The sequence below is a fragment of the Phalaenopsis equestris genome, unplaced genomic scaffold (assembly GCF_001263595.1).
Source record: "Phalaenopsis equestris unplaced genomic scaffold, ASM126359v1 Scaffold000153, whole genome shotgun sequence".
Classification (NCBI taxonomy): Eukaryota; Viridiplantae; Streptophyta; class Magnoliopsida; order Asparagales; family Orchidaceae; genus Phalaenopsis; species Phalaenopsis equestris.
Window position 1 is genome coordinate 97,616 of NW_018164595.1, and position 22,988 is coordinate 120,603.

The 22,988-nt window shown below is 34.0% G+C and overlaps 1 protein-coding gene across 5 annotated transcripts in view; it reads right to left on the reverse strand.

Moving 5' to 3' along the window:
* Positions 1-22,988, reverse strand: part of LOC110021953 (RNA-binding protein 42) — a 55,542-nt gene that overhangs the window by 20,383 nt on the left and 12,171 nt on the right. For all 5 annotated transcript variants that reach the window (XM_020720686.1, XM_020720685.1, XM_020720688.1 and 2 more), the window contains one exon: positions 3,807-3,904. In XM_020720686.1, the coding sequence (XP_020576345.1) occupies positions 3,807-3,904 (98 nt within the window). The remainder of the gene's footprint in view (positions 1-3,806; positions 3,905-22,988) is intronic.

A 22,988-nucleotide genomic window follows, 5' to 3' on the forward strand; every position in this document is an offset into this window, starting at 1 on the left:
CACTCTTTCATATCATATACATGTCCAAAAAAAAATTCAAACAAAACAAACAATCACCAAGTTACATTCAAAGTTTTGGAACCATGTATACAGTGCTAGAGTTTTTTAATAAACCCAAAACTACTTTACTTGAGTTTATTGAAAAGAAAAAAATTGAACCCATATACAAATAAGCAATGGATTCTCACAAGTGATCACCAATCCTCATCAACATTAACTTCATATCCCAACAGTTTAAGTTAGATAAATGGATTCTTTACAATAATGTTGAAAAATATAAGATTTTATTAACTTATATCCTTCCTAAGGAAAATTAAATTAAAAAACATCAGCATAGACCTTATTAGCCATTAATGAGTACAATAAAAAAAGGTAACAAACCTTAAGAAAAATTGATCGATAACAAGCAAATGAGAATTGACGTGGCCTATGGTTGGACATCTTGATAAAGATCAAACAAATTCATAACAATACCCTAGAGGCCTAAGAAGGATATATAGGCTACAATGTGAAGTTAGAAATTAGGACAACCAAGAGGTCAGCCTAGGCTAAGGATCTATCCACCTAGAGAGCATTATTTGTCGCTTTAAAATTATAGTACGTGAAAATAGGACATTTCAATGGAATCCCCTGGAAATGTAAGAAGAGTGAATCTAGATGTGAACAGAAGAATTTGAAAATAGTTTAAACATTGTAAGTATTTTTTTCCAAAAATTTTCAAGAGGCTGGGACAAGTTAAACTCTTGGCATGCTGAAAGCACATTAAGTAGATTTAAGGTTTTAGACAAGTGATTTAAGGTGAGAGGAAAGTGCTGGAAACACTTGTAAAAGGATGAATGGATTATTAGTTTGATCTAGAGTTTTCAATAAATTTTGAAGGATTTAAGGCTGTCAATTAATCTCTAGAACAAGGCTAAATCTTTTGGAAAGCGAAATTTGGCCGACAGCCCGAACTAGATTAGAATTAAATTTTTGTGGCAAATATTATGGGTAAATCCTTTATTTTGTGAAGAAATGAGTGCATACAAGGACTATATATATAATCATTCACAAAAATAACTAATTATTAAAGATCACCAAACCTCTTTCTATGGTGAGGCCGGCCACCAAGCCAATCCCCTTCAATGTTTCTCACTTTAGATATTATAATATTACAACCAAAAAACTTTCTTTTTCATTTCATAAATCCAATATAAAAATTTTAAGACAAGAAAATTCAAAAATGACAAAATAAAGAAAGGAGGGCGAGCTAGCCAAGTGTATTGCCGAGGAAAGGCTAGTTACACGTGTAATCACCCATAATCACTTTCCAAAGGAATGTTGTTCCACTACTCTTGAGTAAAAAATGATTAAATGATAATTTTAATCATTGATTTTACGTGATTCTTCCCTCATATGCTTGAGAAATCAAATTTCAAATCAAGAAATTTGAATTTTAGTTTTCAAATATTTAAAATTTGAAATTCATAATTACAGGTTTTTTCAAACACAACAATCATTACTCGTAAAATAAAAAATTCTATCCTTTTACTAGGCTTTGATGATCAACAACTATCCTTTTACTACATGTTAGCAGTTACACTAGGAAATAATTTATTCCCGCGAAAAATTATGAGGATTAAATTATTTCATTAGATTAAGGAGTTATTTCCTTTCCTAATTTATGTTTATTTCCTTAGATTAGGAGTTATTTCCTTCTTATTTTAGGCTTTCATTTTTTATGTTATTTTTTTATCTCCAAATAATTAATATGATTTAATTATTGGAGATTTTAGATGATATATCTTTCCTTTTGATGTTATTTCTTTTTATTATTATTATCTTTCCTATTTTATGATTCAAGTAAGGGTTATTTATACCCCCTTTCATATCAATGAAATTATTCTGAACTATGTTTTATTCCTCTTTATTCTCAGTTTCAACACTACAACTATCCCTTTACTCTAAATTCTAGTAGTTAGCCCACTTCATAGATTAGACCTTGTGCCACATCAATCCCACTTGACTTTAAAAGAACTCTTCTATTAAGAGCTAAGTAGATGTGTCCAAGTAATGCCTCAATGATGGTGGAATACTTATTTTGTTGGCGATTCTCCAAATAAAAAATTCAGCATTGGGTTGCATATACGTCATGATTTTAATCTCCTATAAAAGATTTTTCATGCAAATAAGAAGGTTTTATAACTCCATCATACATCGTGCTCATTTTTTTTTTTTTTTGTTTAAATATTGAAGTGCATGATGCTATTGGAGGTAAGGTAGGTGGATTTTATTGGTAAAAACAAGGGTTACGGATGTAATGGGGTAAATTATCAACTTTGAAACTAAAGCCAAAAATTTATGATCACTCAGGTTCTTACTAAAGAACAACTAAGAATCATAAGAAGCTAATTATAAATTTTATGACTTCTTCAATAAATCATAAAATGCAAATACTCACCATAAAATCACTCACAAAAAAAAATTTCCCAAACAATTACTGGACTAAAAGCTCGTAAAAAAAAATGATGTAGTATGTGGTTGACCCACTTGTGGGGGTCAACTAAAATTCAAAAAAATTTCCATGAGGCATAGAAAAGCTATATAGAAGCTTTGGTGGGGTTAAATTTAATGTGGACTAGGAATTAGGACAACTAAGGAGTCGACCTGATAGACTAAGGCTCTATCCAGAACAATAGCACTATTTTTCACTTTAAAATTATAGTGTAAGAAAATGGGATAATTCCAAACTTAGATTCCTTGTAAATATTAGAGCAGTCAATCTAAATGTAATCTGAAAAATTTTCAAAATTTTCAAAGAATTTATGAAGTTTTTTAAAAAAAAAATTCAAGAGGGTGGGTCAAGTAAAGCATGCCCTTGTTTTGCCGACAACATTAAAAACAGGCTTTTCAAAAAATTGTTAAGAGATTTAAGGCCATTAACTGGCATTTAGAATAAGACTACATCTCGTTCTAAGAAAATCATGACCGGCAGACCCAACTGGACAAAGCTTAGAATTTTCTGGACAAATATTATGGGAAAAATTATTCTTTTGTGGGGGAATTATTGTAGACAAAAAACACAATAAAAAATAATATGATTTATACAAAAAAAATAATAATCTAATTATTCATCAAAGTGAATAGTTGAAAGAGAACACAAAAATTTTCTTTCATGGTGAAGACGCCCACCAAGCCCCACTTTTCATTAAAGAAATTAAATATAAAAGTTTTTTAAAAAAGATAATTTAAAAATGACAAAAAAGGATTGAAGAGAGGGAGAGAGAACTGGCCAAATTTGTGGATGAGAAGAGGCCACTTACATATGGTTAACCACCCATAACTATGCTCCAAATGGGTGGTGGCTAGCCACTCTTGTGTAAAAAATAATTAATAAATCATTTTAATTTTTAGTTAATTATTCTCTATGAATTTTAAATAAATTTTCACTAATTTAAAAAATCAAATTTCAAATTCAAAAAATTGAATTTTAGAGTTTCAAACATTCAGTTTTTGAAATTCATATTTTTCAAAATAACAAATATTTTACAAAATATTACAAACGCAAATCTTAAAAAAAAATCATCACTAATAAAAAGTCTAATTAATAGACTTCATTAACCTTTCATCACAAAACTTTGATTATCAACAGTTAGTTATCTTTTTACTCAGAGCTTTAATAGTTGGCCGACTTCTTGCATTAGCAACATGTGACATCAAAATTTTTTTTGTAACAAAATGAAACATCAGAACAATTCAATGTAACAAGCAAACAAGATACTTCTGTAGCACAAATGTTTCAATGCAAATCATAAGTGAAACCTTACCCTCGCCATAACAAATGATGGAAACCTGGAAAACGCTTTTGAAAGGACGTCATCATTAACTTCATTGCCAAGATCTCCACAAAATAATCGAAAATCATCTACAAAATGAGCAAGCATAATGAGAAAGGAAATAAAAGAAAATAAGCAATATAGTTGCTTGAATGTTTACATATTAAATTAGAGCTACGACTCTGTAACATATAACATGTAAAAATAAAAAAAGTTTCAAGAAAATTCTGCAAACTTAAATATTAATGAGCTAAAAGATCTTATGAATGCAAGCAAACACCTCGAATTGAAAAACATAAAAAAGAAAAGCATTTTATAAAGAATGGCAGTTTAAGTGTACTGATTAAAGTAAACATGTTCCATGCCATACTAGTAAAAGCAATTAATTTTTAAAATATTAGCATACATGCATACTACCATCTCAGTGCAAAAGCAAGAACCTAACTTTAGCTAGTTCCTAGTTCCTAGTAACCAAATAACACATAGATAAGCCAGTAAATCTATCTTCCTATAGAATAAAACACTCAAATGAGAAGAGAGAAAATTTTAATAAGTTGTTTACTTCTAACAAAAATAATAACATAATTCATAAGGACTTCCCATATAAGTTGAAGTTACTTATCCAATAATGGCATTGGGTTTTTAATTAATCCTCCATTCATTCCAAATAAGTGCTGCATGAAGCAATAAGAAGAAATCTATTTTCCGCAACTCTTTTTCGCAACAAATTTAGCTATATTACCCTTTAGTTTACCACTTTCTGTTTCTATTTATTCAACATAATTCAATTGTCAAATTATTGGTATTTCATCAGATATCCTCGGTGCTATAACCCCAAACCAAAGTGCAACTCATTTTTTCTTACATTATCTTATTTTTATAAGGTACCCATCTCAACATTCTCATTATTATCACATCAATCTTGATTATATATGACTTCTTAATTTTCTCATACTCAACCATTAAAATTACGTATTTTTTCTGTGAAACAATTCGTAAGACTCAAAGCATTTTGAGGTGTTCAAAAAATTTGTGTAAAGAAAGGAGTATTATGTAAACTTCAAAGCAAAAAGTAAAACATAAAAATTTAACATCGTAATATATTAATATATTAAAAAATAATATATCATTATCTTAACAAAGTAGGAAATAATACATTATACAAATTGAAACAGTATGTTAACATCCTAAAATTAAATGATGAAAGAGGATGAGTTACACAAACATCAAACTATCAAAATAAGCTAAGAAAACAAAATAAAATATTAAGCAATTATAACACAATAATAATTATATTGATGATTAGAACTTCGAGCCATAATTTTTATGGATATCATTTCTATTTAATTCTTGTTGGCTAATGTGTAAGGTGTGAGGGTTAAGGCTGAATATATTGTTATTATTTTTTAGCTTTTGTTAAAAGAAAAACTATATACCGCCTCAAAAAATAGAGATGAGACGCATCAGCTTTGGGGGGGAGGACAATGGATGTAAGCCTTATTGTGATTTTTAAGAAAAAAGAGCATAGGAGAGGCGCATCGAATTGAGCAGTTTTAAAAAATGCTTACACTTAAATCCAAATCCAAACAACTCATCTTCTAGAATTTACTTACAAGTCTCCATGTTCTGGAGATACTTCAACAAATTAGCCACCTAGCTTTAACTATTGAACCATGTCCACATTAAAATCGTGGTGTTTCTCTATAGCACAACCAAGATACTTAAAACTACACCAAATTTAACCCTTTTACAACACTTCTATCATAAGGTTTTATTTTGAGTATTTCCAATTAGTTTTCGTAAGCACCTAAAACATTTTAGCATCGCAAAAAAAAAAAAAAACTAATAATGATAATAAATAAATAAAAACCTATTTTTTTTACACTTATCCACTGCTAGCAAATCATTTATTTCCCATTACGATCACAATATCACTATAGCATCTACCTAGAATCAAGGTGCTATCCTTAGACTTAGTTGATGTTCTTCAATGATTAGGACCCATGACCTCAAGTGATTCCCCGCGTACTCTAGTAATCAAACCCTCATCTAAGTGCATCTAACATGTCAAAACCATCGAATGCCTTTATAGAATTCTCCGTCAACTTCTCTTGCTCATTTGATGCTATCATAATGATAATATATTTGTTATCTCCCACCACCTCTTACACAGCAACAATATTCTCAAACTCACCATCGAATATTTTTATTGGCAATGATCTCTTAGTACTCTATCATTAGATTTTCAAAAATTAATTGTTTGCATGTTTTCAATTAAGTGTGATCGGGGAGAGAATGGGAAAGTTCTAAAATGTATTTTGTTTGGGAATTTTTATTTTGTGTATGTGATTCCAAACTTTTTGGACAATTATGTTATTTCTATATGTGAGTTTGATCATATCTATAAGGCATTCTTCCATGATTTCCATGCTTCAATGGAAGAATTGAAAATGTTTTGTTTGTACTATTCATAAAACTCATCGTGTATGCATTGTATGATTGATTTTACAAGAAATTACAATTAATACTTCTATTCTCATAGATGTTAGTTTCTTTTATATAAAACGTCAGTGAAAAAGAAAACACTCTTTAAATTATACTGATGTTATTCTCTGGAAGGGGAAAATTAATTTGCTTGCATGCAAGAACTTGATGAAACTGGATCATATGCCATAGTGAAACCACATAACATCAAAGCAACATTCTACTCGCATATTGAGTTACTTTCAAAAGTGTTATGCACTTAAGCTCCACACGTACGATTAAAAGCTTTAATGATCTACATATTAGTTTTATTTGTTATTGGAAAGACCTAAAATCGTCAAATTTTGCAAAGCATTGATCATACCACCCTACAATGTATTAAAAATCTCATAAATTAAAGATGAGCTAAAAATATGACATCCACTCATTTAATGTTCTATCATTTTACTTCACGGTTTTAATGTGGACATGGTTCAATAGTTAAAGCTAGATGGCTAATTTGTTTAAGTATCTCCAGAACATGGAGACTTGTAAATAAATTCTAGAAGTTGAGTAGTTTGGATTTGGATTTGAGTGTAAGCATTTTTTAATACTGGCATTAATCAAATTGAATTTCATGTTCAGATCTAAGATCTGAAAAGTTATGTTTCATGAGTTCATTAGAGCGACAATTTTTGGTAAAGATGATCATAAAGTCGTATGCAAATCACCTTTTTTTAAGCTGTTGCAAGAATTAAAAATAGATATTTTTTTTTAAAATTGAATAATAGCTTTCTAATAGTAGCCATAGTCTGGTAGTTTTAGTTATAAAATGCGGCTTCCAGCCAAAATTTATGAAAAGCAGCAAGAAAATCGTAGTCAATAGAGATTTGACGGTGGTCAACAAGCAAAGCAGTGGGAAAACTGCGCAAGCATACCCTCTGTCATTGTAGAGAATGTTGAAACCGCAATCACCAAACAATAGATGTTAAAACACCGCTTTTGGAGAAGATTAAAATCAGGTAACTTCAAGTGGTTATCTCATGGAGAATTTACATCTACTATTACAATTGAATCCCAGCGAGGATTGCGAGAACATCCATCGCTTATTTGAAAATAGATTTGGGTTGTCAAATGATAATAAAATAGTGTAGTGTGACACAAATGGAATTGAAATGGAAAGACAAAATTCATAAGTCAGCATTTTTTAAATATAGTCAATGATGCATAGCAAGAGCTATTTCCTTGTAATTTTTGAACTTAAGTTTATTGTTAGAGAGCTTCAACTAAAGGAATTAAGTGATAGGACTGATAAGACATTTACTTAACTAAATGATTTATTAAGTAGTCTATTGAGGGTATGGAGCTTCGAAAATCATAATACGAGTCCAAGAAACTAAATAAATATTTGGACCTTGAATACAATAACTACGATGACAATGATTATACTTTATAATGAGGCTTGAATAAAAATAAGATAGAATGCGATGAATAACAAGAGTGCGGTGAATTATTCAGGAAAAGAATATTCGAAAGATTTCATGCAAAAGAAAACTAAAAATTGTAGCCAAAATGACATGGCACTTTAACTTAAAGCCAAGATTACAAATATCATTTATGTCAACAAAGGCCACAAAGTATATAAGTTGACATTTAGAGGATCGAATCAAGGCTAGTTGCATGAGACATCCCTCTAATTCTCCAACCTGTCAAAACTAAGAATACAAAGACAATTTTTTTTTCAAAGATCCTCATAATATTCATTTAGGGAAAGGTTTGAAGATGTATCAAGAAACAAGACATTTTGTCTTTAGTGAGATAAGGTGTCAGCCTTAAGAAGGATGAAAAGTAAGGCTCAAAATGGAAAAATAAAAAGCTGATAAAATTAAATATAATTCAAACATATAAGAAAACATTCATATATGTACTCAACACATCATAATAAAGACAAATCATACATCTCAATCTTATATATCAACATAAAATAAGATTTAATAAAAGATTCAAGATAAGCACTTCAAATAAATATGCCAGGAAAATTCCATCCTCAATTTCATTTTCTTCAGAAAAGTCAACATATATAATAATTGAATCATCCTCTAATTATGTCTCGTCGACATCTTTTAAATCTTTTCAATCACAATCTATTTTTCTTATTATCTACATCAATTAACATTGAATTCAACATAATTTAAAATAAAATAATAAATTAATAACACTATTAGGTAATTTATTATGCTTAAATTACCTTTTGAGTTATTTGAGTTGTTGCACTAAGTCTATTAAATATAGGTAGAATATAATATATTAAATATTAATATTATAATAGAAGATTATATGATAAAAATTTTTTCACAAAACCTTATTCAAATGCGGCCTCAAATGTCTCAAAGCATAAAGTCTAGATAGACATGCCTCAAAGAAAAAAAGGAGTATGCCTTAGTAAGGCTGTAGTCTTGAGACATTTTTTGTGCACCTCAACTCAAGGCATGCATAGAGCGCTTTTTTTAAAACAATGATTATTACATGGATTTAGTCCTTTTAGGACTATTAGCACTACTTATAGTACATGCCTATGGTTTTAATGTCAGACAATTTGCCACAAGATATGCCATGAATCCATCATTTATCATGCTTTATTTGTTCATACGTGGGCCTACTCGACAGGTAATAATGTTGATGTTTATTTGGAATCATTGACAGCAAAGCCAAAGAACCATGGAATATTGTCGTACCAGCTCATTATGCTTTTTTTAAGAAAAAATTTGAGTTGCTTCTCAAACATATTTCTTCATTTATTCATCTGCAATATTCAAATTTTCGAACTTTCTTAAATGAAAAACACTATGTACTCTAAAGTGTATAGTAATACGAATTAGCTATCCAGCCATATAACTTACCCATATGATCAAAAGTATTTCTCCAAAATAATTGAATCCTTAAATCCAATCAACCTTTTATTTAGGCCAAGAAACACGTGACCTGTATAATCATTAGAATTTCAAACATATGAGGCATTAAATTGATTGAATTTAGATAGCCTCTCCACTAACCTATTTCCACAATGACAATTACTGCTCTCTGCACCATTAAATCAGCAATGAAGGATGTGATGATGGAGTGATAAAGAGAAGCAACATTGTTCTAAATTCGTGACTGCTTTGTCAATGCAAGATTCAACCCTAATATTATTTGATTTAATGGCATCGCGTATTTTTTTCATTGACAGCTTATAATGCCAATGAATCTCTACACCTTTGAAGGACAAAATTACCTGAGCAGGCAAGTTTAAATGTATACAAGGATAACCATTAATTTGTAAGAATTGGTGATTTTTCCAAAGTTATAAAATATTTAGCTTTGGTAAATCATCTTTAATTGCTGAACTACGATTTTAATTTTAGACATTTACTTTGGTTAATTAATCGTTAATGTATCCAAGTAAGCTCAGGATAGATAGTAATCTATCTAAAAATCATTACGCTCTGGCATTTCACAAAGAGACTAATTCAATAAGTTTAGTCACCCACTTGACATCAACTGTTTTAGCATCTCTTAGTTCTGAACTTCAGCATCAACTACAAAGAATGCTCACTTGTAGGACATCAAGGAACATTTTCTTTCATGAACGATGGCCGCCTATATATGAATGAATTAGAATGCAACCTTTAGGTAGTTGTCTTTACAAAACATGTGTTTTCCTTTATTCAAGATTCCTATTGGGAATAAAACTTAATCTTAAACTAGTTTTCATGCATAATTCCAAAATATGATATTTTGCTAATTTTCTTTCCAAGCCGCCCTCTTCTCCCCGAACAACAATAGTTATTTTCTTTCAATGGCTTGTATAATTTATTATTTTCAGTTTATCAAAATAATTTGTAGGAGTTCAACATTGATAAGTCTTCCTGACACATTTTAGCTCATTATTTCATTCTTTATTTGATTCTACTCTGAATACGCATGCAAAATTCTGTAACCAGCTACTTTGCACTCCCTTAACATCCCAGCTTTTTCATGTGCATCTATATTACTATTTTATTTAAAGGTTTGCTTGAATCAACTCATGGTAGTCTTTATACACATAAAAGAAAAGAAATCACAAAAGTTACCACTTATTAAAGTTTGTTTAAATCAATCCGAAAGGACTTTTCATTCAACCATCTTTCTTTCATTTATGTCCACAAAATTGTCATCGCAACCATTTAGGGTGTTGGGATTCACATAAAATAGCCAAATAAAAGGTATGAACATTTTATAACTATTGGATATGTCAACAAGATTTCTAAAAAATAGCTTGTATTACTTGTATGTGAATGTCAATAGAAAATATTTGACATGATTTATATAAAATTTAGTTTAATTTAGCTTTTGCATGTTTTGCTAGATGAATGAGAATTACAAATTTGAAAAACAAGCCATTTCATTTGAAAGATTATCACTTTTGGTTTATTTATTTCAAAATTTTATCAAAAATATAATTATCGGTATAATTAAGTAATTTTACCTTTGCTTTTTTGAATACTGCTGAGATTCAATTTTATGACTTGTTCTGTCATTTTTAATCAATTAATATAATCTGATTGGTTTATTTATTTCAAATATTATGACATTTGCACTCATTAGTATCATGAGGTGATTTCAACTTTGCTTTTTTTTATATAATAAGTTATTCAATTTTATTGGATATGTTTTCTCTTTTTTTTAATCAAATACTTTGTCTTCTAATGTGATTTGAAGTAGGTTGGAAGCAATGTATTCTCACGTGATTTGCAAGATGGGCTGCCAAGTCAAGTCAAAATGATTATTTCATGGGCACAACTTTTAAGTTGAAAAAACACCTTATATATATTAGTAATTATAATCATTCTTATATATTGCAAGATGGGCTGTTGTAAAAGATTACTTTGAGGTCATTAAAAGCATAACTTCTAAATGATTCAGAAATGCGTGCATTAAAAAAAATAGTAAACCAACAGTTAAATAGCCCTATAAATTTTTATTATAGCACAAATTTGCAGCAAGAAAAACTTTTCAGACAATTTATGTTCTCTATAATCTTAATATATGAAGTTAAATGATATTTCTTTTCATATTTTGATATTATTTACATCACACTCGATGTTAATCACATCAATTCTAAGTGTTATAATATTAATATTTTTTAAGCACAAATATATAAAGTTTTAACAAATTAGTTTTAACAAATTATCATACATTACGCAAAAATGTCAATTGCCTTAATACCTAGCGTTATAATATGATGTTTTGAGGCCCATTTGTGACTATAAATTAATTTTGTTGTAGTGCTATCATGGTAGCACAAATTCATAATTATTAATTTCGCATCCATTGAAATTAAATCTAATGCACTCAATATTTTTTAAACAAATTTTGATTCTTCTAAAACTTTTCCTCATTATTCTAATAATCCACCTTTTCTAGAAAGATATATCACATATCAACAACAACATATCTATAAATAACTAACACTAAGATACCTACCGTTGAATATTATTTTAAAGTGTCAATATAATCAATACAAAAAACCACTCCAAAACTAATTGTCATGTTAGTAATTTGCTCCATACTTGATAACTAAAAGCAAGGCATGAGGCTAATTGTAGATAAGCACGAAGCAAGTTACAAATTACAAATATGTACGCATGAGACCAATAATGAATAAAGATGTCACAAGATCAGTTACAAATTGAATTCCATGTAATTAGATTAAAAAAAAAATTAGTTCTAAAAATTTACAAACCAAAAACAAACATATGTGATACCAAAGTAACCCAAATCAAGACACAAGTCAATTTTATTAATGAATTCAGCAAGGTTACAATGAAGACTCAAAAAAAAAAAAAAAAAGATAACACACAAAGAAAAAAGAGAAACAAAGGATTCCGAATAAAGATTAAACAAAAAAAAACACAAGCTTAAAGAGGAGGGAGTCCATAGTGGTGGTGTTAGATCGGTGGTTGTGAAGGCCGGAGAGGTCTCGGGTGGCTAAAGGAAGAGTTGGGACAGCAAATCAACGAACGTAGGGGCAGGGTGGCCTGCACAATGCCTGCAAAGGTAGGGTGGCATCGTCACAGTTTGGACCAAAGAGTCAACGGCTCACAGCCTGTAGAAGATAGAGAACAGAGGTGGCCTGCTAGGGCAGGGTGACGGCACAATGCCTGCAGAGGTAGGGGGTCAAGGTGTGACCTGCGGAGGCATGGTGGCGGCAAAATGCCTGCAGAATAGGGGTGCTGCGGACGACCTGCAGGGAAGCTGTAGGAAAGAGAAGTTGGGTCTACGGCCAGCAGGCCAGCAAGCCAGCTCCAGGGAGAAGGTTGGGATGGGAAAGCAGGGGTTGCGACCTCCAAGGGAGTTGCAGGGTGGCGGTGAGAAGGTACAGCAGGGGGCTACAACCTGCAGGAAAGTTGCAAGGGGTTGCGACCTACAGGGAAGCTGAAGGCGCTACGACCTACAAGGAAGCTGCAGGGAGGATCAGGCAGTGGTCTGATAAGAGGTAGGAGGGGTCCAACGGTTGCTTGTTGGCAGGGACACAGTCGGTTGCTACTAGAAGGCGGTTGGAGTGTCGGTGATCTGTAGGACTTGCAGCTAGGAGTAAAAAAGGAGAAGATAATCACCACCTCAAACGGGGTTACAGACGGAGCACCTCCCGTGTCGTCGGATATAGCCCTTAAGAGGGGAAAGACTCAGACAACGCTGAATTCAGATTTCCAAAACAAGACCCCTAACTCTAAGCATATCATCTCCTATTTATAAAGATGTTGGACTTTTAAAAGAAACACTTAAATTAAGAAAATGGAATAAAATATAATCAGAAACTCAAATTTTTAAAAACGGGATTTTAAAATAAGGAAGGAGAATGAAATAAAATCAGGATATAAAATAAGAGAGGCTCCAAGGAAGAGAAGTAAGAAAAGAAGGGAAAGGAAAGAAAAACAAAGTAGGAAAAAACAAAGGAGAGGAAGGAGGGGGCAGCAGCCTCCCCCTCTCCCAAGGACCAATTGGTCCTCCATCGAGCCTCGTGACAGTCTCCCGGGGTTGGGGGAGCTTCGACCTCATCTGTCGAAGCTTCTGGATCCTCAAAGTAAGGAGTCAGACCTCCAACATTGAATATAGTTGAAATGTTGTAGTCTACTATTAAATCAATCATGTATGCGTTGTCATTGAGTTTTCGTAGAATTTTGCAAAGTTCGTCTGCTCTGAATTTCAATTTCACTAATGCTCCTGCGGAGAATCGTTCCTTTTTTAACTAAATCCAAACAAGCTCGGCTTCTTGGAATGTTATCTTTTTTCTTAATTTATTTGTTTGTGTTTGATATTTTCCGTTTTGTCTAACAGTCTAGTCACCAACCTCTTCATGTATTTGCTGGATCTCGTGAACCCGTTCTGTCGCATCTTGGCTAAGCTTTGTCGTTGGCAGGAGTGGAATTAGAGCAAGTGGTGTAAGAGAATTCTACTCGTAGAAAATCTCAAATGGATTGCGTCTCGTTGTCTGACTCGTTGATCTGTTGTAAGCGAACTCTGGTTGAGCTATACTCAGATCCCATTGTTTGATATTTTTTTCCCACGAAACATCTCAGTAGGTTTCCTAGGCTTCTATTTACTACTTCAGTCTAACCACCTGTTTGTGGATGAGCTGCTGAACTAAATTAGAGCTTGATACCCAACTTCCCCTATAAGGTTCTCCATAAGTGGCTTAGAAATTTAACATCTTTGTCCAAGGTAATAGTTATGGGGATCTCGTATAACCTTACAATCTCCCTGAAGTATAGATCAGTGATATGCGATGCGTCCAATGCGCAGTGACGGGGTACGAAATGTGTCATTATTGAAAATAGGTCCCCTACGACCATTGTAGAATCTTTGTTCTTGTGTCCTAGGGAGACCTAATACAAAGTACTGGTGATATCCACCCAGGGTGCTTCGGGTATTGGTAACGGAGTATATCATATATTTTTCCCTCTTGTTTTTGCGAAATGGAAAATCTTACATTGTTGGACGCGACGCTCCACATCCCTTATTAGTCAGGGCCAGAGAAATGTTTTCTTTGACTAGGGTTTCTTATCTCTATCGAAATGGCCCGCGAGGCCTCCATTATGGTTATGTTGTACAATTGCTTCTCTCAAGGAGCATCCCGGGATGCATAGTTTATTGCAGTAGAACAAGTAGCCATCTGCGCGATAGTACTGCCCGATAGACTTTTCCTGACATTATTCTCAGATATCTTTCAATTTTTTGTTTGACGTGTATAGGTCTTTGATGATCTTGAACCCTACAATGCTTATTTGCATAGAAGAGATTAATAAGTGATGTTTTCTTAGTGCATCTGTGACGTGATATTGGCACCCAACTTTGTGTTTAAGTGCGAAACTGAATGATGTCAAAAATTATACCAAGTTGCAAGTCGGCTTTTCAACTTTATCTAGCTATTCAAAAATTTCAATTCTTCATCTATAAATAATATGAACTCACTTGTCAACAGATAGTGGCTCCAGTGCTCGAAGGCTCGGACGATTGCATATAACTCTTTGTTGTATGTCGAATATTTTCTCCTGTATTCATTTAGTTTCTTACTGAAGAAAGCCATGGGTGACTGCCCTGGCTCAGTACACCCCCTATTCCGGCCCTAATGCATCACATTCCAATTCAAACAGTTGTGTGAAATTTGGCAAGGTTAGAATTGGCGCTTGTGTTACTTTTTCTTTTAGTGTGTCGAAGCTAATCTGAGCAGTGTTTGGCCAAGTGAACTCTTTGCCTTTTAAAAGCTCAGTGAGGGGGGCGATAGTAGTGTTGAAATGTTAAATGAAGCGACGGTAAATGACTGTGTTAGATACGATGTAACTCTTAAAGCATACTTGAATTGTCATAAAAGTGTCTTTCTTTAAATGGGCATATACCTTCTTGTTCCGAAGTACTTTGAATATCGCTATGAGGTGTTGCAAATGTGTTCTTCCTCGAAATAGTTGTATGCCAGTATGTTGTCAATGTAGAGTACGACGAACTTCCCGATGTGATTTTGAAATACTTGATTCATTAATCTTATGAAAATGTTGGGCGCATTTGATAGGCCGAAGGGCATGATTGTCCCCTGGTACAGTTCATCCCGTGTTTTGAAGGAGATCTTCCATTCGTCTCCTAGTCTCATTTGTATCTGATGATACCCACTTCATAAGTCGACCTTTGAGAACAAAGTGACTCTGTGTAATTGGTCCAAGAGATCATCTAGTTGAAGTATTGAGAATCGGTACTTGATAGCTATTTTGTTGATGACTCTGTTATCAATACACATCCTCCATGATCCATCTTTCTTGGGCATCATTAGGGCGGTTACAGCGCACAGACTTGTACTTTCTCTAACGAGCCCTCAAGTGACGAGATCTTATACTTGTTGTTGTATCTCTTCATACTATGTCATTCATAGTCTATAGGCGTCAATTTTGTAGGACTGATCCTGGTAAAAGATCTATGGCATGCTAGATGTCCCACAGTGGTAGTAATTGTCATGGCAGAGTCATAAAATCTTGGAAGTCTTGTAGTAGTGATTGTAGGCGTGTTGGTATTATGTTCTCTTCCTCTGATTCCTCGAGTACGACTAGGACTAGTGCCATCAGAGCATCTCGAACTGAGCATGAAAGTGGCTCTCAAAACTACTGCTTTCTCGGTGTCATTACTCTTGTGTCTTGGTAGTAACACGATGTGTTTGACATCCTTCTTAAATGAGTATGTATTTTTAAAGTTATCATGTTGAGCTTTGCAGTCGTATTGCCAAGATCGTCCTAGGAGAATATGACATGCATCTAAGGGCATGACGACACACCATAATTGTTCTTTTAACTGGTTGCCTATTAAGAACTCAACAAGGCACAGTTGATCCACGTGGATGTCATTCCCTTTTTCAACCAAGTGAGGGAATAGGATTGGAGATGTTTTTGTGCGGGTAATTCCAACTTTGTCACCATAAGTGTAGATATAATATTTTCATAACTGTCACTATCAATTATCAGGCTGCAAACTTTGCCTTTTACTGTGCACTGTACGAAAGATGCTATGGCTTAGCTAAGATTGATCACATGTTGATTTTGACTGTAAAACTCATCGTATGACTAATAATTCACCTTCGTCTTTGGGGAGTTGAAGTGTTTCTTCGGAAAATTTTCCTTTGATTCCTCGTCTTCGCTTTCCTCAACGATGCCTTGACCTTTAAAAGACAATTCGACTTGTAGGACAGCTGGATGCAACATGGTCGTACCCGTGGCACCTAAAACACCATTTGGCTGGCATTGGCTCAGATGAGCTACCCTTCTCGAACGTCTTACAGCTTGGATCAGTTTAAGCATTCCCGGATGTTGGTTTCCCCATTCTTAGTACGCCCTTGTCGATAGTTGCAGCTGTGGGTGCTAGCTTGTATGAGGACTGATGTCAGAAGGAAGGCTGTGGACATGCCTTATTCTTTTGACTTTCTACTTTTAAGGCCAAGGCTTGGACGTCACCTTGCGACCAATAGAGTTGTAATTGAACTATGTTGCTAATGGTGAGCTTCAAACCTCCGAGGTAGCGAGCAATAGTATGCTCCTCTTGTTCGACAAGCTCGCACATATTTGTAACTGATCGAATTTGACTGTAAATTCCTCTACGAACAACTCTCCTTGTTGTAGGTTGTGGAATTTTATGAACATGCCTTGGCGGTAGTGTGGAGGCGAGTATTTCTATAGTAAGGCTTTCTTCATTTTGTCCCACTTACTGATTTTGCCACCGTCATACCACGTTCGTTGTCATTGCAGGTTGCCCGCCATAACGAGGGGTGTTTTTTCAGTTTAATAGTTGCCAGTATGACCCGCTTATCTTCAGGTATCTCCTTATATTCAAAAGTACGCTTGACTGCTTGCAGCAAGTTAAGGAATTCATCTGGATCCATACCTCGATCAAATTCAGGGAGATATATTTTAATGCTGAAGTCCTGGTGGCCTCCAGGGTTCTTCTCCTGGTCACCTTTGGTAGTAAATGCCAAAACAGTGTGGATGGTATTCTTCGTCATTGTTATCTACCTTGTGGAACAGATTTGGATCGTCTTCCTTGCCTTCTTGTCGACTCTCTAGGTCACAATTAAGGGTGACTTCGCCTTGAGTCCCTTCATTGAGTTCTGCTAATTATTGGTGCAGACGGCGGATTTCACATTGTATCGCATCCCGGGTGGGTGATGCGGATGTGTTGTGGCAGTCACAACAATAATATACTTCAGAATAGTTAATTTTTCTTTAAATTTTTATAGCTGTCACTCCTAGCGATTTAAGGTATTATTTATCGATTTCAAATATTCGCTAGGATGATAATGCAAGTATATGTATCGCACAAGTAATATAGGTATCTTATGAAATCCTAAGTATCGATCCCACAGGGAAGTTTGGAAATCTTATAATATTAGCTTAAAAAAACTCTATATAAACTGCAAAAAATTTAACTAGGAATGCAGGTCGAAATTTGAGTTTTTAAACTAAGTGAATTAATATATACTACTCTTATCTCTAAACTCAACGTAAATTTTAATATCATCAAATTAAGTTTTATGAAGAATAGTTTAAATTTTAGAACGTATCGTTCCCCTAGCAATGAGATTATAATCATTAAATAATTCAAATTATTATAAATTATATTATGTCAAATAGGAGCATATTTATTTTTTGCCCACTTACAAGTGCATAAAGAACATTGACTAATCCAAAGTCAAGTTCCTAAATCATTGGTTAGGTTGGGAAGATACTAGCTCTCACTCTAGAGTTCTCACTATCCCTCCGCCTGGAGGCTAACATCTACCCTTAGGTTCTAACCTTCTGGATCAAATTGGAGATTCTAGCCTATCACTCTAGAATTACCAATTTACGTCCATCAAAACTTATTTTCCTTCACATGGACAACATTCTCATCTATGAGATCAAATGTGATTCTTACTTAATTGAGAAAAACATAGTCTATTCGCATCATTATGCTTCACATCAAATTTTAACTTAACAATTAGACAGATTGATTAAGTAAATAAAGTTTGAATTTTGAATCATCACAATTATGAAATTAAAGCACTTCTAAACAATTTCAATTCTTCACATGATTATTTCTCATTGCAGGGAGAAAGACAAAGCAAACTACTCAGATCTTATGAGGAAAATACAACTAAATATGGATTTATATATAAAAAAAAGTTTACACAATAAGAACAAGTAAAATAAGTAAAGTACAAACTACTTATCTCAATTTCCTCCCAAACAAATCCTTTGAAGTTCCTTTGAATCATTTTCTCTCCTTATAATATCACTCGATTCTCTCATAGAAATGTAATGAAGAAGAAATTTCTCACTTCTCCTCTCCTCTTATCTGTAACAGACAATTTTCTCTTTCACTCTTCTTCATTTATTGCCTTATTTTCCTTTTTCCGCCCCCTTTTTCTTTAATAAAATCACTATTACATTAGATTGGGCCGAACTTCCAAGAGTTATCTCTGGTACCCTTTCAAAATTAGTTCAAATTCAATGCATTTGGGAAGAAATCATTTCTGGCGCCTAGACGCCACCCTTTCTGGGATAGGGTTTCAGATACCCTCGCTGTAAAGAATAGCCAGCGTCGACCAAATAATACTTTCCTGTATTGTATTGCATCTTGAGTTCTACATATAAAGAAAACAATCAAAGGATTATGGGAAGCAATGTACTGTGCGGATGATGAGGGAAGTTGTAATGAGGATTTCATATAGCACTCTTGAAAATTTTGCTATCGTGTGCACTACCCCTGGCAGCCGACATTGACAAAAGTAAAAAATATGTTGAAATCACACGCTGTCATGACAATTTGAATGGGGGCTCCACAACCCTTGATAAATGCAACTTTCTCATCGTTTGTAATTCGTGCATCAATGTGTGTGTCATCTATTGCACCAATGCACTCCTGAACAGAATCCTTCAGTTAGGCTATGTCCTTTGCTCACATATAAATTTCTAAATTTGAAATTGTTATTCCTACCTTATAGAATGGCATGTAACGTGTATCGTGTTGAATCTCCGTGGGTATTCATGCGAAAGTTGAATCTATTGGTTTTATGACTTTTGTCGAGAGGCTGACAAGAGCACTCAAACCCACAGTGAAGTATCTCTTTATCATCTCCGATGAGTATTGGAATCGTTCCATCGCACCGCGTACTGACTTGTTTAATGACAATATGTACAGAGTAATTGCTAAGACCTCACGTTCAATCGTCCTGAATAACCCATGGAGACCATGAAATCGAGTCAGTTCCGCTAGTAGATCGGTAAACACCTCCTGCGTCATTCAGAACATGTTCTTGAATCTGATTGGATGGCCAATAAGCATTTCTCCAACTCATTTGTCTTCGACGTAAGATGATGTGTAGCATTGAGAGCGGTTAATGTAAGTGTTGTAATATTGAACGATCAATTGGATTGTTGTATTTCTCCTTCTTTATTCTTCTTGTTCTCAGTCCATGCTGATAAACATTTTGTTAGTGCTACCATAAAAAAGACAGAACTTATTAAATTTAACAAGAATAACATCTCAAGAAAAACATTATATAAGATTAAAGGCGCTCGAATAAAAAACATCCATGAAATTAGAAATTACAATATTATTGATAAATGTTCCAATGAAATGTACTAAAATAAATAAGTCTCTCAACAAACTACTAAAAAGTAATAATCCCTCATTTCTCCCTGCGAACATAGAAATGACGCAGATATGCCACCCGTCGATCTATCGAAATCGTTCTGAAGAAATCTCTATGGACTGAATCTTGAAACAGCTCCACAATAAAAAGATCGAAGTTTTCAGCTATGTCTGGATTTTCTTCCAGAATTTGAACAACCTCGGTAATTGAGCCTCTTTGAACTTTATGGGGGGGGGGGCGTTGTTTTTAAATTCATATATGGCAGGTATGATATCTGATTTTTTTATAGAGAAAATTTCACCCTGTTCATACTCTCCACAAGAGAGCGCTTAGGCCGGTTGGTTGATTGGATTTTCGGGAATTCTTGGCTGCGGAGTTCTGGGTTTTCCTGAGTACCACCAAACCCTGTCTCACTTGGAGCGCAGACATATTTGTCTATTGCGACAACACCCCCAAACATTCGGTTTAATTTCTCCTCGAACTCGAGTTCAAGTCCACAAAACTTGAAATTTTTGGCTGGGGGAACCACCTGCATATAAAAAACCATTATAACCTTTAGTTAATATGAAAAAAGGTGAAATGACTCAAATTAAACTGATTAAAAAATTCCTTATCGCAAGTCTTTTTGTCCACCACTCTTCTAGAGCATCAATGATACGTTTCATCGGGTCTCAACCTAAAACTGTTGAGTCTATTTTCAAATCCTTCCAAATTTTTCAATCCTTATTTAGTTGATCACACTTGTTTTTCAATTGCAGCTTGTCGTACTCCCTACCCTTACATTCCTTGAAATTCTTAATAATATTCTGTCACCCTTCCTTATTGAAAAATGTGATCGGTCTATTGCCCAATTCAATTTCTTTAAGGCAAACGTCGCAAAATATTAATTTTATTTCTCTTTCTCATAGTGTCGGTGTACCAAGCTTTTAGACTTATTGGTCATTTTATTACTATGATAAAGCAAAACAATAATCGTGAATAATAACACAATTTAGAAAATTAGACAGACCGTGATATAAATCAAACAATATGAGAAACAGCTTGTAATAAGGTTATAAAATACATGATACGCAAATCATATAAGAATATAACAAAAAAGCCTGCAAACTAGAAATCTATATTTATCAAATCTCAAATATCAAAGATTGTCTAGAAACAATAATTTTGATTTCAATGATAACTCAAAAATAATTTTTTATTTTTAGTAATAATGATGATGCTCAAATGAAGTCAAACTTGCTTAAGTACATATCATTTGAAATTCAACAAAGGAAAATATCATTTCAAAGTGTAGGATATATTTTTCATAGTTGACTCAACACCATTTACTAAATAGGACATTATGTATGCACTGCTACACATGAACACAAACAAAAGGTTCACATACAAAATCATGCTTAGATAGTAATCGACATACATATGCAATTACTCATCAAAAACTATCTTGTTATTCCATAAATATTAATCATTTGTCAGAGAATCAAGAAATGTAATGAAGTAAAACAAAAAAATACTCTACAAGCTTCTTCCAAAGGATTGAGATAAAGAAGTGAAGAGGAAAGCAACATTGAGCCAGAAATGTGACAAGAAGAAGAATTTGAAACCTTAAGGAATATGAAATTAACAGAAAAAAAAAACCATATACCTGCGAGATCGCCGAAGGAGGAGGAGGCCAGGAACGCCGGAGGAAGAAGGATTCGGTACTGTTAAGGGAGGATCGTCATTTGTTATCCATAAAATGGAGAAGAAACAAAAGAAAGAAGGAATATGCATGCCTGCAAGATCTCTGAAGAAGAACCTTAGGGCAGGACGGGGGAAGACAGCGAAGTCCTGAAGGAGGAAATGCAGCTGTAGGAAGATTTTCGGTGGGCAGGAGGAGGCAATGGATCTCGGTGCGCGCGGCTAGAGCACGGAAGCGTTCCGTGGAAGGGGGTATGCAGGAGGGGGCAAAGCGATAATATTCACTTCAGAAGGCGAGCAGATGGGTATAACCCGCAACCCGGCTTTCAGTCAAATTCTTCGACGTCAGGTCGCCACCGCCGCGCCAAACGTTAAAAAAAATAGCGGTCACGGGTCACGACGCGACAAAAAAATCGTGTCAAACATTTCCTACACTTGGCGTGGCGGTGGCGGCCTGGCGTCGAAGAATTCAGTCTTCAACTGAAAGCTGGGCCGCGGGTTATACCCAGTTGCCCGCGTTCTGAAGTGAATATTATCGTTTTGCCCCCTCCCGCATACCCCCTTCCACGAAACGCTTCCTTGCCCTAGCCGCGCGCAACGAGAACCATCGCCTCCTCCTACGCACTGAGATCTATCGCCTCCTCCTGCGCACCAAAAAACTTCCTCCAACAGTGTTTCCTTCTTCAGGACTTCGCTGCCTTCCCCCGTCCTACCCTAAGGTTCTTCTTCTTCGGACATCTTGCAGGTATGCATATTCTTTTTTTTTTCTTCTCCATTTTATAGATAACAAACGTTGATTCTCCCTTAACAGTTCTGAATCCTTCTTCCTCCCGCGTTCTTGGCCTCCTTTGGCTTCTTTGGCGATCTCGCAGGTATATGGTTTTTTTTCTCTTTTTTTCCGTTAATTTCATATTCCTTAAGGTTTTGAATCTTTATTCTTATCACATTCCTGGCTCAATGTTGTTTTCCTCTTCACTTCTCTATCTCATTCCTTCAGAGAAAGCTTGTAGAGTATTTTTCTGTTTTCCTTAATTGCATTTTCTGCTTCTCTGGCAAAGGATTAATATTTATGAAATATCAAAATAGTTTTTGATAAGTAATTGCATATGCATGTCTATTACTATCTAAGCATGATTTTGTATGTGAACCTTTTGTTTGTGCTCATGTGTAGCAATGCGAACATAATGTTCTATTTAGCAAATGGTGTTGAGTCAACTATGAAAAATATATCCTACATTTTGAAGTGATATTTTCCTTTGTTGAATTTCAAATGATATGTACTTAAGCAAGTTTGACTTTATTTGAGCATCATCATTATTACTAAAAATGGAAATATATTTTTG